The following is a 16,685-nucleotide window of genomic DNA, read 5'->3' as shown; positions in this document are numbered from 1 at the left end:
GAATTTATCCATTTCTTCTAGGTTGTCCAGTTTGCTGGTATATCTTTTTCATAGTAGTCCCTTATAATTCTTTGTATTTCTGTATTGTTGGTTGTATCTTTTCCTCTTTCATTTCTGGTTTTATTTATTTGAGCTCTCTTTTTTCCTATGAGCCTGGCTTAAATGTTTATCAATTTTGTTTATCTTTTTAAAGAATCAGCTCTTAGTTTCATTGATCTTCTCTATTGCTTATTTAGTCTTTATTTCATTTATTTCTGCTCTAATTTTTATTATTTCCTTCCTTCTACTAACTTTGAGCTTTGTTTGTTGTTCTTTTTGTTGTTTCTTTAGGTATAAGGTTATATAGTTTATTTGATATTTTTCTTGCTTCTTGAGGTAAGCCTGTATTACTCTAAACTTCCTTCTTAGAATTGCTTTTGCTCCATCCCAGAGATTTTTGAAACGTTATGTTTTCAGAGTCATTTGTTTCAGTGTTTATTTTGATTTCCTTTTTAATTTCTTTGTTGACCCATTGGTTGTTTAGTAGCATGTTGTTTAGCCTGTAGGTATGTGTTTTTTTCCAGTTTTTTTTTTCATGTAATCAATTTCTAGTTTCATACTGTTGTGGTTGGAAAAGATGATTTATATGATTTCAGTCTCATTAAATTTGTTGAGACTTGTTTTGTGGGCTAACATGTGATCTATTTTGGAACATGTTGTGTGTGCACTTGAAAAGAGTGTATATTCTGTGGTTTTGGGATGAAATGTTCTGTATCTGTCCATCTAGTTGATAATGTCATTCAAAGCCATTGTTTCCTTATTAATTTTCTGCCTGGGTGGTCTATCCGTTGATGTAAGGGGAGTGTTAAAGTCCCCTACTAATACTTTATTACTGTTAATTTCTCCCTTTCTGTCTGTTATAGGTGCTCCTATGTTAGGTACATGGGTATTTATGATTGTTATATCCTCTTGTTAGATTGATCCCTTTATCATTATATAATGTCCTTCTTTGTCTCTCATTATAATCTTTGTTTTAAAGTCATTTTGTTTGAGGGATGCCTGGGTGGCTCAGTCAGTTAAGCGTCTGCCTTTGGCTCAGGTCATGGTCCTAGGGTCCTGGGATCGAGTCCCACACTGGGCTCTTTGCTCAGCATGGAGCAGCTTCTCCCTCTGCCCCTCCCCCTGCTTGTGCTCACACTCTCTCTCTCTCTCTCTCAGTCAAATAAATGAATAAAATCTTTAAAAATAAATAAAGATTTATTTATTTGAGAGAATGAGAGAGAGTGCATGAGTGGGAGGGGCAGAGGGAGAGGGAGAGAGAATCCCAAGCAGACTCTGTGCTGAGCGTGGAACCCATTGCAGGGCTCAGTCTCACAACCCTGAGATCCCAACCTGAGCTGAAAACAAGAGTTGGACACTTAACTGACTCTGCCACCCAGGCACCCCCATTTTTATTTTTCCTAAAGATTTATTTATCCATTTTAGAGAGAGATCCTGGGGGGGGGGGCGGCGGGCAAAGGGAGAGAGAAACCCAAGCAGACTGATGCTGAGCATGGAGCCTGACACGGGGCTCAGTCCCGTGACCCTGAGACCACGACCTGAGCCAAAAGCAAGAGGCAGACACCCACCAAGTGTGCCATCCAGTCCATTTACATTTAAAATAATTATTAATAGGTATGTACTTCCTGCCATTTTATTCATTATTTTTTGGTTGTTTTTTGTAGTTCTTCTCTGTTACTTTCTTCTTTTGCTCTCTTGTGATATGATGACTTTCTTATGCTTGGATTCCTTTTTCCTTATTTTTTGTGTATCTATTACAGGTTTTTGGTTTGTGGTTACCATGAGGTTCATATATAACATCCTCTGTGAATAGCAGTCTTTTTTAAATTGATGGTCTCTTAAAGACGATGGACTCTGAAAAACAAACTGAGGGTTCTAGAGGGGAGGGGGGTGGAAGGATGGGTTAGCCTGGTGGTGGGTATTAAAGAGGGCACGTACTGCATGGAGCACTGGGTGTTATGCACAAACAATGAATCATGGAACACTACATCAAATAATGTATGGTGATTAACATAACAATAAAAAAGTAAAAAAATAAATTGATGGTCTCTTAAGTTTGAACTCATTCTAAATGCATTGCATTTTTAGTCCCCTTCTCCATAATTTGTCTTTTTATTTTGTGTATCCCTTAACTAATTATTATAGATACAACTGATTTTACTACTTTTGTGTTTTAACTTTCATACTAGCTTTATAAGTGATTTACCTTTATTATATGTTTGCTTTTACCAGTGAAATTGTTTCTTTCATAATTTTCTTACTTCTGGTTATGGCTTTTTATTTTCCACTTAAAGAAGTCCCTTTAACATTTCTTGTAAGGCCGGTTTAGTGGTGATGAATCCTAACTTTTGTTTATCTGGGAAACTCTTTATTAGTCCTTCAATTCTGAATGATAACCTTTTCAGGTAGAGTATTCTTGGCTGTAGGTATTTTTCCTTTCAGCCCTTTGAATATAGATCATGCCACTCCTTTTTGGCTTTCAAAGTTTCTGCTAAAAAATCAGCAGATAGCCTTACGTGGGGATTGCCTTGTATGTAACTAGTTGCTTTTCTCTTCCTGCTTTTAAGAATCTTTAGCTGTGATTTTTGACATTTTAATTATTATGTGTCTTGGTAGAATCCTTTGGGTTCATTTTATTTGGGACTCTGATTCTTGGACCTGGATGTCTGTTTCCTTCCTCAGATTAGGAAAGTTTTCAGCTATTATTTCTTCAAATAAATTTCTGCTTCTTTCTCTTGCTCTCCTTCTACATGGACCCCCATGATACAACTGTTAGTATGCTTGATGTTGTCCTGAGAGGTCCCTTAACCTGTTCTCTTTTTTTTTCTTTTTTAACCTATTCTCTTTTTTAAAAATTACTTTTTATTCTTGCTGTTAAGTTTGGATGATTTCCACTACCCTGTCTTCTACATCACTCATCCATTCTTCTGCATCCTCTAATCTATGTTGATTCTCTAGTGCATTTTTCATTTTGTTATTGTATTCTTCGGCTCCAGTTGGTTCTTATATTTTCTGTCTTTGTTGAAGTTATCATTGACTTCATCCATTCTTCTCCCAAGCCCAGTGAGTATCTTTATTACCATCACTTTGAACTCTTTATCTGGTAGATTGCTTATCTCTGTTTTGTTTAGTTTTTTGTTGTTGTTTGTTTGTTTTTTTAGGTTTTTTCTCATTCTTCGGTTGGGAACATATTACTCTGTCTCTTTTTTTCTTACTCTCTGTTTGTTTCTATGTATTTAGTAGGTCAGTTATGTTTCCTGATCTTGAAGATAGTGGCCTTATGTAGAACACATCCGGTGGGGCCCAGTATTGCAGTCCCGCTCTGGTCAACAGAACCAGGAGCTCCAGGAGTGTGCCCTATGTGGGCTGCTTGTACTGTCCTGTTGTGACTGGGCCATAACTGCTGTGAGTGCATGGGGGGTGGGGCTGCCCTTGGCATAGCTGGCTGAGAGGCCTGGCTGCAGCTGCCGTGGTGTGCTGGGGGGTGGGATTAGCTCCCGCGCAGCTGGCTGATGGGCCTGGCCACAACTGTTGTGGGCGTTCTAGTGTGCCAGGAAATCTTAATAATTGCTTCACTTTTGCTGGGTGCTAATGAGAAAGTAGCTTAAAATAATGTGAAAGTAGAAAGATCTATGGCTATGATTTGATAATACTTTGGCAACAAGCCTTATACAACAACAAAAAAATCTTTTATGATTTAAAAGCAGTACTTCCTTTTAATAGCAGAAGCTACAGGATTGGTGTCTATAGTTCCTGAGGCAAATAAATGAAACTATGTCAGCTGTCCTGCTGTGTGGATTTCTCTAATTTCCACATTGGATTTAACATGTGGCGATTATTGTTTCCTTAAAATAAATAATTCCCATTGTAAGGCCTCATCAAATGTACAATTTTTTTTTCTGCCCTTACATTTTTATGCTAAAATACATCTTTATAATTAAATTCTTCCCTGTGCCCTTATTATAATTTTATGCACCAAAATGATTATCTAAAATAGCATATTTTCATTACTACTCCATTAGTTAGATTGCGTGGGGATTTTATATTAGCCCATATATTCTCAGACTTAAATACTAGAAAATTTATACAGACATAACTGGGGTTATATATAATGGAGCCTATTATGCATGACTTTGCAGGTCATTTCCTTTTTTTTCTCACCATGATTCCTTCACAACTCAGTTTTTGTGACATGCATTTGATTACTCTAATTCTTACTGACTTAAATAAGTCTGCCAATCATTCAGCTTTCTAGCATGTTGTGACACTTTATAGGAACAACAATATAGAATATTTATAATTGAGATTCTCAGTGAGGTCTGGGATATTTGGTCTCTGTTTCACAGGCTACATACACATGGGTACTCAACAAAACGCTTGCATTTTAAAATGATCCTTGTTTGGCTACTTTAATGTTTTTGAGGTCTGGCCACCTTCCCCATAACTGTCATAAGAATCCATTTGTAGTCAGACCTTAAATATCATAATGTATTGAAATAAATAGCACATAATGATGTTCATGACAGCATTGTTGATAGAGGAAGAGGTGACTCAGATTGAGATGAGGGTAGAACATGCTACTCAGTCATGCTGTGTTCAGATTATTGTTGCAAAAAAAATTTTTTTCCCGTTTTCAGAGTGGTTAAGTTTCCTTTCTCTGCCCCTTTAAGTCTGGGCTTTATGTCCCTCCTCTGGGCTCCTGGAGGACCCAGTCCTTCCTCCTTTCAAAGCTTATACCACGAGCAGTAATTGCTTCTTTGCCTTGCCTTCTAGCTGTCTCTGAGACTTGTTGGGAGGGAAATACACTTCAGTTTTGTTGTCTCCATGGTGACAGACAGTGCCAAATACACAGAAGGGTGGCAGTGAGTCCATGAACCAACAGGTGGAGTAAGGAAGCCATGCAGTCACTGCTGTAATCATTGTGCACATTAACCCTGAGTAGGTTTTTTTTTTTTTTAATTTTTTTCTTTTAAGATTTTATTTATTTATTTGAGAGAGAGAGAATGAGAGAGAGCATGAGAGGGAGGAGGGTCAGAGGGAGAAGCAGACTCCCTGCTGAGCAGGGAGCCCGATGCGGGACTCGATCCCAGGACTCCAGGATCATGACCTGAGCCGAAGGCAGTCACTTAACCAACTGAGCCACCCAGGCGCCCCATCCCTGAGTAGGTTTAAGGGTAGCAGCATTTCTGATAGGAGCCTTGACTCTCAGCTGGTCAAACTGAAGAAACCACCAAACCAAGAGCAGAGTTGTAGATTGTTTTCTACATCATTGTAAATGAGTTCTGCACAATAATGGCACTTTCGATTTTACTTTTATAAGCGGTTGCATTCCTGTTTGGTACCTAGAAACACAACCTTGCTGGGCCTGTTTTCTCGGAGTAATAAGATGTTCCACCCACCCACTATACCCAGCCCCAGTGTGGATTATCTAAGTTAACTTTCACAACAGCCTGGTGAAATAGGTGGTATGTAGGGACTGGGGAAATTGAAGCTTAGGGAGATTGAGTAACTTGCCGAAGTTCACACATACAGCAAGTGAAGAGCTTGGGCTCAAAACCAGTCAGGCAGGCTGTGGGGCCTTCATCATTTCCCAGTGCTATCCTATTTTATTTTTGTCCAAGGAATTTATCACCGTGGGAAAACTCTTTCTGTATTGGAACGCTTAGTCCTTGATGACAGAGACATTGTACCTCCCAAGTATAAACCAGTGCCTGGCATGTAATCGGTGTTCAATACATATCGAATTGGTTAAGTACTGCCTTCCAGAATGTGAAAAGGTTAGGCTAAGTGCTCATCTTTTACTATATTCCAATTTCTTATGTATTCCAATTGTTAGTTCTATGAATATTCATTTTAGGAAATGATTTGTTCAAACAGAAAACCCCTCAGATTTTTTAAAAGGATGCCTTCAAAAAATTCTTAACCTTGAAGACATCACTGCTTCAAATATTCATCCACACATGTAGGAATTTTGACTATACACTAACCCAAACTTCCATACAGAGTCCGAGGTTGGGGCTGTCTCAGATCTTTCTTATGTCGCTCATATCCACTTTGTCATCCCTTAGAGGTGCCTAAAACAAAACTAAACTAAACTAAACAAAAACAAATCTCACATTCCTGCTTGCTTTAGTGGGGTGGGCTCCAAACTGGCTTTGCTGTGAGCCTCTCCTCATTCTAAAAAGACTGGAACTTTCTCACTTCCCATTTCTCTCACTGTTTATTAATTACAAATGAGAGCCACACTGAGACCAGTTGGTATTCCACAGAAGCACAGAGGGTCTAGTACCCACAGAGCTGCCTGGGAGGTTCTAACACTGGAAGCTGAAGCTGTTTCTGGAGCCACTTTCCCATCACCCCTCCTTCTTTCCCTTTTCTCCTTTTTGAACCCCACCTTTTTCCTTTTACTTCACCTCCTTCCTGAACTTATTATTTGCCTCCTCACTTAGGAGTTCAGTGAAAAAAATCAACCCCTGCAGAAGCAGTGTGTCTTTCTGCCAGTGACACTGGCTTCAAATCCCATCCCCCAAGCCCCCAAATTTGAAACATCTTTCTCCTTCCATAGGGAAGGAGAGTAGCTCCATAACTTCTGTGTGATCTGTCCCACGTGGTACCACAGCCTGGGCTTCGGAATCTTCTGTGTCCTTCAGGGCATCATCAGTACCAACGTTCTGTGGTTCTAGGACTACTTTCTTTACATAAGGATTCACTAAATAATTCATTTAATTGGGAAGTTCCTAAGTATAATGAGTCTATTTTCTAAAAAGTATATAATGTAAACATTTTAAGGGCACACTCTTAATTGAAATAAGTGTATAGACAGAAAAATGTCCCCCCTGCTATGTCCTTTATTTGCGCCCTTGCATACCTTCCCCTCTGGCATAAGCTTTCTCAAACCAGAGTCTGGGACTTCATTTTTTATGTTGGAGCAGAGTTCATATCCCATTTATTTCATGTCATATAGTCCATTCCAGAGTTGTTTTTGAAATGTTAATTGCCTTTTGTTGTTAGCTTTGCATTTAGATTATATTCAATGCCCATATTGTATGAGGAGGTTTAATGAAGCTGCAGCCAACCGACATATTAATTTCTGCAAGGATCAGTCTTCTCGCCGAGTCTTTGATCCAGCCCAAACAGCAGCCAAGTTGGCATCGAGAGTACAGGTAGATATCTCTCCCCAAGTGTTGGCTCTGTGCCCTTGCGTGGTCGGGGCAAGCAGGTAGAATTTGCTAGGGAACCTAAGTTACCCATCCTGAGAAGTGTAAGGATCAAGATAGCTGATCACTGTCACTCATCCTCCTGGAAGTTGCCTTCTTATGAGGCTTTGAAGCTAACAGCACCTTTGGGTGTTGTAGAAAAAAATATTTCTGTAGTGTTTGAAGCTTCTTAGGATGGAGTCTTGAATATGTAAGTAGTTTTTCTATAGTATTATGGTAAAACTCTGTCTTATACAACGGTAGTTATCGGCCTTAACCATCCAGAAAAGCATTGTGAACCTGAAGTGAAGCTGCCTGAGTGGGGAAGCTATCAAAGGAAGACTGTTCTATAGGTCGTGTGTTTTGCTCTACAATAGAGGAGAGGGTCGGTAGCCTTTTATTTAAAGCCACAGAATCAGCAAGTTAAAGTAAATGAATGGAAGCAGCTGTTTTAAATAGGTACAGATAAGTAAAATGACTGCCTGACTAGGAAGACAATAGATTTATAAAAACAGAACTGGAGTCCAGCAAACAGCTTCATAAACATCAGAGGTCCCAGGGATATAACTTACAGTATACTGCAAAAGCTGTTAGTTTCATAAACATGGCTCAGAAACCAAGGAAAGATTAAATTGGTCTGAATACTTGAGGGTATGAAACATATTTAGAAAGATTTCCATGAAATCCAGTATGTAATAAGGGTGGGAGCCTCTCCAACAGCATATCCCACGGACTGTGGACTCTAAGCTCTATCTCGACATACATTAGACAGTTACTGAATATCTGCTCTGTCCCAGACACTGTGCTGGGTGCTGGTTGATCAGCATTTGTAGCTCAGTGAAGGAGGAGGACGTGGAAACAAGGCAGTGGGAAGCTGTGGTAGTTGATGTATACGGAGCACTATGGAGGAAGAGGCCATTGTGAGCCGTGGGAGTCTTCGAAGAGGAGCAGCATTTCCCCCTTGAATATCAGATGGGTTCACCAGCCTAGAGTGGGAGTTGGGGAGGACATTACACACAAAATGTCCAGTTTGTGGCCTGAGGAGTTCACCATGTGGGGCTAATGGATGGAGTGCCTGTGGGATGTGATGGAGAAGGGACAGGCAGGGGGCATCAGATCTAGAAGAGCTTTCACTCGAGTCAGTTCAGAGAGAGGGAAAAGAGGAAGTGGATAGTTGCCCAAAAGCTCGAGGATCTGAAGCAGGACCTGGAAAGTCCCCATGAACCCAGCAAGTCTTCCTCTCCACCTTCCCATCTTATCTCTTCATCCTGCTATGCTTCTGCTTGCTCTTCTCTCTGCAGATCAACTTTCTTAGCTTTTCTGTCTAGTTGTTGATTATTTGCCTCGTGTCATTCTATGGGCAGTGTAGACTCGTTGAATAGTACAGACTGGAGTGACACAGAATTGGTTTTTTAGAAAGATCACCTTTGCCACCAGTGTTCAGATGGATTGGCCATGGTCAGGAGTCACAGCAACAGATAAAGAATGAGGGCCCAGAGGAGGACAAACGGGCTGTGTGTGGAGGAGAATTTGAGAAAGAATGGGTGGGAATGAGAAGCTGTTACGATATGGGGTGACAAGAAGGGTTTTAGCTGCAGAGCCTAGGCATCTAGATAAAGAAAGAGAGGAAGGAGGAAATAGGTGTGTTGGTGGGGCAGGCAGGGTGGTTACGATAAATATAGTTGTTAGAGATTCAGTCTTTACACTGAACTAGCATGGGAGCCATGCAGTGTGGAAGGAGCCCAGATTCTGCAATCAGTAGCCAGGGTTTGACTCTCAATTCTGTAATTTATTATCTGTAGGTAAACTTACGGCAACTAAATTCTTTGAGACTCACTTTAATCTATACTTTGCTGTGTTGTTGGGAGGATTATAAACAATATAAACAAAGTGCCTTGCACATAAGGTTCCTCTTTCCATACTGCCCCATCCTCCTTCCATACTGCCCCATCCTCCTTCCTCCTCCTCTCTGGTGGTCCTTTCTTGTTGGTGGGATAGGCACCACAATTTGGGGGGTATATGACTGCTTTGGGCTTGAATTCAACTGAATTTTGGAAACATTTTCTAAGTAAAACCTAGACCTTCTAAAGCAGCACGTTTCTTCGTATGGTTCTAACCAGTCCACGAAGTTAGTCACATTAGTGGGGCCAAAGGGAGCCCAGGGAAGCAGCAAACGGAAGTGCTTTTTATTCCTGAAGGAGGCCAGCTGGCCGTCCTGAGTGTAACCAGTGACTTGGCCTTGTTCCTCTCCTTGTTTTCCAGAACTAAGTGGTAATTGGGAACACAGAGGAAAAATTAGTTGCTTTCTGAGGAAACTCACTGTAGACCGTAGCTGAACGGCAGTCCTTGTTTCCCTTGTGGCAGCTTCACCACTCGGGCCCTGGCTAATAGTGAGGCTTATTCAGAGTGGAACAAAGAGGGAGGGGTTGTTTTACTTCTGACGGGCTGTTAACAGCACAGCTGAAATGTGTTTCTATTTTAAACATAATCAACTTTAAAAATGTGTTATACCCTTAACCAAAAGAGACCAATATGGGCCTCTGAAAATAGCTGTCTGGGTTTGGATGGGGATGAGCTGCCTGCTGTAACCTCGTAGCTGTCCTTGGCCAAGTGAGAATTCTCACTTGGAGTAACAGGTTATCTTTATACAGCCGTTGCCATGGAAATGTTGGGACCGGTAGCTAGGTAAGAAGCTCCCAAAGGACCTTTTGGTCCTTATTCTGTATTAATGTAACTGTTCTGCTACCGCTGCTCAGCAGACAGGGGCGTGGTGTGGAGATGATGGAATTCCATGTTTAAAACATTTGCTGCCTGCCAACGTCTGTTTTTCTTCTCTGTTCATGTATTTAAAAACAAAATCATTTTCAAGGAAAATGAAAAACTAAAATGTTCCATAACTATCCTTACTGACATTAAGTGATTTCTTATGTCTCCATACAACTAATTTTACAGGATTAACATATCACCACTCCCCTCAAGGGTTGATTATGGAATGAAAGTGCCGAAACCCAGACATGGCTCTGAGAACAGCAAGACAGCAGGCGAGCTAGGGCACAGGGTGTGCATGTCCCCTTCCCCTGGGTGCGGCAGGGCCTGGGGGTGAGTCCGGTCTGCTGCTGGTTAAGTGGAAACAGCTCTACCTCCTGGGTGCTACCTGAGGTCACAGAGCTGGTCCCCCTCTCTCTTGCTCTCTCTGTAGGCTAGGGCTCAGATGAGTCCAAAAAAAGAGCCAACTGTAACCAGTGCCGTGGGAGCCCTGCTGCAGAACAGGGCCCTGGCAGTGCCAAATGTGGCCCCAACGAGGCCAGGTGAGTCGGAGTAAGCATGTCAACGATCAAATGAGGGACCAGAGGGGAGCCACTCTCAGCTTTGGAATTTGTTGGCAGCCGGCAAAGGTTTGACGTCAAGTGTTGCTTTTGGATATAAAGATATATGGGTTTGTTTGAGGTTAAAGTTTATTTGCCAAGAAGGAATTTTCCTAATTTATCAGGATTCGATAACTCTGTCAATATACAGAGTCAGATACCATTACAGCAGTGTGGTCTAAATCATCATTGTCTGGTCTAGTAAAATTGAAAAGAGGTTAAGAATGGGAGATAACGGTGTGTCAGGTATCGTGTGGAAATAAGAAGAAAACAAATAGCCAAGATACGAAAACAACCTGAGTGTCTGTTGATGGGTGAACGGTTAAAGATGTTGTATGTATACACAGTGGAATATTATTCAGCCATAAAAAGAAGGAGATTCTGCCTTCTGTGACAACATGGATGGACATTGGGGTTATTATGCTGAGTGAACTAGTTCAGACAGAGATAAATACTGTGTGATCACATTTACATGTGGAATCTAAAAAAAGTTGAACTCATAAAAACAGGAAATAGAATGGTGGTTGCCAGGAGTAAGGGTGGGGAGGGGGGAAACGATGGTCTCAGGGTACAGACTCCACGTGTAAGTGCTGGGGATCTGGACACGTGCTGACGGTAGTTAGCAATATTATATTGTATATTATATTGTATACTTAGCACCTCAGTTGCTAAGAGAGTAGATCTTAGATGTTCGCACTACACAAACGCACATGCACACACACACACACACACACACACCCCAGAGGTAACCATTTGAGGCAATGGATTTGTTAACATTTTTTGTGGTAGTTATTTTGCAATATATATGTGTATCAAATCATCACATTGTATACCTGAAACTTACACAATGTTCTATTTACTTATATCTCAATAAAGCTGGGGAAGAAAAAGGAAAGTTTCCTTGCTGAACTAAATAATTTCTTTCAAGTAGCAGGAAGGCCTAACCACTATTACAGTACTTAACCATGTGCTAGACCCATTTCATTTTATCCTCCTCGTAAGCTTCCAAATGTTTTAATCTGTGGAAATAGAAACAGCTCAGAGAGGATGTTATTTGTTCAAGGCACACGACTGGTAAACACCAGAGCTGAATGAGATATCTATTTTGCTACCTCTCTTCACTAAGCTGCCTTAATCAACGTGTCATTCTTCTTTATGATCAACATTGCACTATGAAGGCAATGTGAATTAACTCATGACCATATTGGCGCCTCTGATCAGGTGTCTTATTTTGAAGGTGTTATCAGAACCAGAGTAGGAACTAACTGCCAGTCTCACAGTCCATGAAGTCACCAGAAAGCCTTATTATTAGTTTTTAAATTCCTCATGGGTTGTTTATCATGGGGTAAAAATGGAATGGGGCATTTTAAAAAGATTCCCCATAGCGCTGTAAACCCAAGTCATTAGTTTTTTCCTGATCTATGAAAACTTAACAATGGGGTTTTAGTTTTCACTTAGAAAAAAATAAATTCAAACCACATATGAGTTTATTTGGTAAAACTTTCACTAAGCTATATTTCTCAAGTATAAAGATTAGTGTCCTTCAGAAGAGATAAATTCTTTATATTATGGTTTCTTTTGTTATTTTTTTCAAAGATTGTATTATAATGCTTCCTGAAAGTGAAAAGCCCTCCTTTAAGTTTGAGGTTAAAGCTTACTTGCCAGGAGGGAATATTTTCTTTTTAAAGATTTATTTATTTGTTTGAGAGAGAGAGTGGGGGATGGAGGGGCAGAGGGAGAGAGAGAATCTCAAGTAGACTCCATGCTGAGCTTGGAGCCTGACACGGGGCTCGATCCCATGACCCTGAGATCATGACCTGAGTCAAAATCAAGAGTTGGATGCTTAACCAATTGCGCCACTGAGGCGCCACTGAGGCGCCCCTAGAGGGAATATTTCTTAATTCATTGTGATTAGAGAACTCTGACAATGTGCAAAAGTCCGATCCGAGTACAGCAGTGGCATCTAGGACCTTCATTCCCTGGTCTAGTAAACTCGCAAAAAGATCGGGAATGGAAGAAGACAGTGTGTCAGGTATAGTGTTGAAAATAAAGAAAAACTTCTTTCTTGGACTAAATAATTTCTTTAAAGTAGCAGCAAGGCGTAAGTGAAAAGATCCTAAACTAGAATTCAAAAGTCTTGTGTCCCAGTATGCGACACATCCCAGTACATGTGACACATCCTGTGACGTGTCCCAGTATGTGACATGAGGCAGAATGTTCTAGAGACACCATTCTGATACATAGGAAAAATAGATGTAGCCAGTAGGTGTAAGCAAAATAGTATTATGTTTATTCTTTTTTATTGTTATGTTAATCACCATACATTACATCATTAGTTTTTGATGTAGTGTTCCATGATTCATTGTTTGCGTATAAGGTGGTTTAGGACCACTGTGATGTTACTAAGTAGAAGGCACATTCTATACCACCACTGCCTCAGTGTTGTTCCTTTACCATAATAGGCCTGCCACTCCTGGGCTCGGGGCCCATACACACTAGTTGCTCCTTCAGCTGAAAACCAGACCGGTCCCCCACTAATCTGCACTGCTCGCTCCCTTCCGTTCTTTGCTGAGTGTCATCTTCAGATTGAGGCCCCCCAACCTCTCCATTTAAACTTAATCAAACCCTCCATAATTCCCTTTGTAGTTTCATTTAATAGCATTCATCACCATCTAATATCTAATACATATTTGTCTCCCACCACCAAAAAGGAATGTAAGTTTCAAGAAGGTTAGGATCTGTCTAGTTTGCCTATTTTTAATTGTACTGCTGAATCCCTTCTTATTAGAATTGTTGATGGCAATTGTGAGGTGTTCAATAAATACTTGAAATATATGAGAGAAAGTAGGTATCTTGATTCTATAATTTCCCACTTAAATTATTGGCATGTGAATTAGAATTGTCATGTTAATTAGCTTTAAGAGATAATTCTTAATTTTATTTCAGGTTTAAGATGCTTTTAAAATTTAATTTCTTGTCTTTTCCTGTAGCCTCACTTGCTTACACTTATTTTTTCCAAAAGATTTATTTATTTTAGAGAGAGTATGTATGCGAGCAGGGGCGGGGAGGGGCAGAAGGAGAGGGAGAGAGAGAGAATCTTAAGCAGGCTCCACACTCAGTGTGGAGCCCAACATGGGGCTTAATCTCATGACCCTGAGATCATGACTTGAGCCGAAATCAAGAGTTGGACGCCTGACTGAGCCACCCAGGTGCCCCTCACTTTCTTACATTTAAATAGAAAGTCTCCAGTGTTGGTGTGCCTTTAAATTAGTCATATTTCATTTGGAGTCATTCTGGGGAGAAAGCATATTGAACATATAAGAAGTATGTTGAGGGGAGGTGAATTCTCAAAAATATTTAAGGGTTGGAAAAAAGCACTGCCTTTCACTAATATGAACAGGCTCATGTGTGAACCAATTTGCATCTTACTGTCCATTGGTTCTGTTCTGCTCAGTCTTACTCTGTTTGTAATATGAGAGTCTTTTAAAAATTGTAGTTGCTGGGCTTTGCTGTTTCTGGATTGATAATCAGTAGTTTAGACCACTTGGTGTCACTCGCCTTCCACATAAATCCTTACCGTCTTTCATCTAACTGGTAGTTAACTCCCTAAAACTCTGGCTTTCATTCTTAAACTCTCTTGAGTAAAAGAAACATGTAGTACCTTCCATGTACAGCCTTTTGTTCTAAATTCACAGTCAGGGGAGATACATGTGTGTAAGTCACAATCCTTATTCATTCTAGAGTCTTATGAGAAGATAAGCATGTGCAGGAAGATCTCTGATGCAAGAAAGCATGTAATGTTGTATGAAGGTGATTCACAGCTGCCATGGATGTTCAGAGGATTCATTCGTTCATCACATAATTATTATGCATGGTTATTTCTTATGCTCATAGATTCTTAAAAGTCTAGGGGGAGAGACAGTCAATTATATTGAATATTTAACAATCAGAAATAAAAGTTCTAAGGGGATACAAGAAAGAGATCAACTTTGCCCAGGAGACTTTATGGAGGAGGTATCAGTCTGAGAGAGAGGGGCGTGGTGGAGGTTGAGACATTCGGAGTGAGCTTTCAGGATGAGGTAGATTTTGACCAGTGGAGAAAAGTTGAAGATGGAATGAATAAAGCTATGAAAATGAAAATGCAGAGGACATACTTTGGAAACAAATGGCCCATTTGGCCAAAGCATAGGAAAGAGTTGGGGTGTGAACAGAAATTATAGAATGGAAGGCTGGCCCTGGAGCCATAAAGGCTCAGCGAGGCGCCCAGACTATCTGTGATAAAAACAGACGCTGGTGATGCATTCTCCGGCACGCGCGGCTCTGTGAGTTAGGCAATCGTGGGGGCCTGGGAACTTCTTGTTTCTAGCTCTGCTGTTTGTCTGCAAAAAATGCTTTTGAGAAAGAGCATGTCTAGAAAGTATCATGTAAGAAATGAATGCTTAGTGTAGAAAATATTGGAAAATGGGGGAAAGGTGTGAAGAAAATAAAAAGTCACTTAGAATTCCACATCCTGACATGATCACTGTTAACACCAATATCTTCTTCCATTTTTTTCTATTTATACTCTTTCTTTTTTTCCCCCTCTCATCAAAGTTTAGGATTATAGGCCCTATACACATCCTGATATTTTTCACTAACACGTTCTGAAGATTTCCCTATGGCAAAAGAGGTGTTGTTGTTTTTGTTGTTAAAACATAGTATCACAAGATGACTTAATATTTAGCTCTTTTCCTGGTGTTGAGCACATCGATTGCTTCTACTTTTTTGCTGTGCTAAATAACTCACATGGATAGTAGCCCAAATTTACATCGGACACTCTTTTAAGCACTACATATATTAACTCATTTAATCCTCACAATAGCACAGGGGTAAACGTGCTGTTCGGATTCCTGGTTTATAGGCAAGGGAAGAACAGAGAGGCTAAGCAACTTGCTCAAGTAATTCCATGGAAAGGGGTAGGCCTGACCAGATCCTCGTCTGCTTTGGAAAAACTGGGTCCAAAATGGAAACATTAAGGAGATACGCATTTATAATAATTACCTATAATATTTACAACCTATAAATATATTTAATGTGTAATATGTAATTTATATATATATATTTATGTATGGAAGTTGTTTTGGAGTAAGGTGTAGAATGTTCAGTTGGAAAGTGAGTTTATAACCTAGTCAGTGGATCTCTAACTAGTGACTATTTTCCCGAGGGTTTGGATATCCAGGGGACTGATCTCCTGAGAATGTCTTGCCGAGCAACAGCCCCTCCAGTACTTAGACACAGACACTACGATCACTATGAAAATACAGTTCTGGGTTCTAGAGCTGTGTTGCATCATGTATTTAGTGAATTGCATTGTACAACTTTGTTGGGGTGGGCTCTGCTTTTATTTCTGGAGCCGGTGGATTTGATGAAGCTAAGCATCTTACCTGTACTAGCATCCCTTCCTTAGCTAGTTTAATTATGGTCAATATAATGAGTATCAGAGGGTCAGTTGCTGATTCTTGGGAAGACCTAAAACTTGTAGATCTTTTGGTAAAATGAACACTGAAAACTTTCTATTCCTATGTCTTTTGATAGTTTGATTCACAATTTCCTTGGGTTGTTTGCTGACTTCCCCTTCACAAAACACTATGAGTAGAATGGAGGGCTCTAGGACAGAGGGGAATTGTTCCATTTACAAAAAAATGGTATCTCTGAGACTCCTGTCCCATACCATGTGGTACAAAACAGACCGTGGTATGACATGCTTATATCTATAAACTCCTTCATCCTCATACTTGATGGTGCTGCTGGGCACAAAGGAAAAGAATCCTGTTAGTGGAATGAGTCCATCGCTATGTAAATAACTCCTGGGAGGAAAGGCATCTCATGCTTCCATAAGGCTTATCAAACCCTTTCTGGAATGAGAGCAGGCAAAGAACTGTGAAGACATGATATACTCAGGGAACATTTCGAAAGCCAGGACAGCAGTGGGGAGAGGTGGGGAGAGTCAGATTGTTTAAATGGCGGGCCACCTGAGGTGGTGGTCCAAAGGGCCTATCGGTGAGTAAGTGAAGAAGGGCTAGGGGCAGAGGAGAGAAGGTGCCTG

General features: G+C 40.4%; 1 protein-coding gene across 1 annotated transcript in view; it reads left to right on the top strand.

Moving 5' to 3' along the window:
• The window catches only part of ZC2HC1B (zinc finger C2HC-type containing 1B), a 46,110-nt gene that overhangs the window by 24,971 nt on the left and 4,454 nt on the right, over nucleotides 1-16,685 (top strand). Inside the window, exons 5-6 of the mRNA XM_078054633.1 lie at nucleotides 7,063-7,202; nucleotides 10,435-10,543. Of these exons, the coding sequence (XP_077910759.1) occupies nucleotides 7,063-7,202; nucleotides 10,435-10,543 (249 nt within the window). The remainder of the gene's footprint in view (nucleotides 1-7,062; nucleotides 7,203-10,434; nucleotides 10,544-16,685) is intronic.

The sequence above is a fragment of the Halichoerus grypus genome, chromosome 9 (genome assembly GCF_964656455.1).
Source record: "Halichoerus grypus chromosome 9, mHalGry1.hap1.1, whole genome shotgun sequence".
NCBI lineage: Eukaryota > Metazoa > Chordata > Mammalia > Carnivora > Phocidae > Halichoerus > Halichoerus grypus.
Note: the sequence above shows the minus strand (reverse complement) of the source record. Positions and strands in the feature narration are given on the sequence as shown.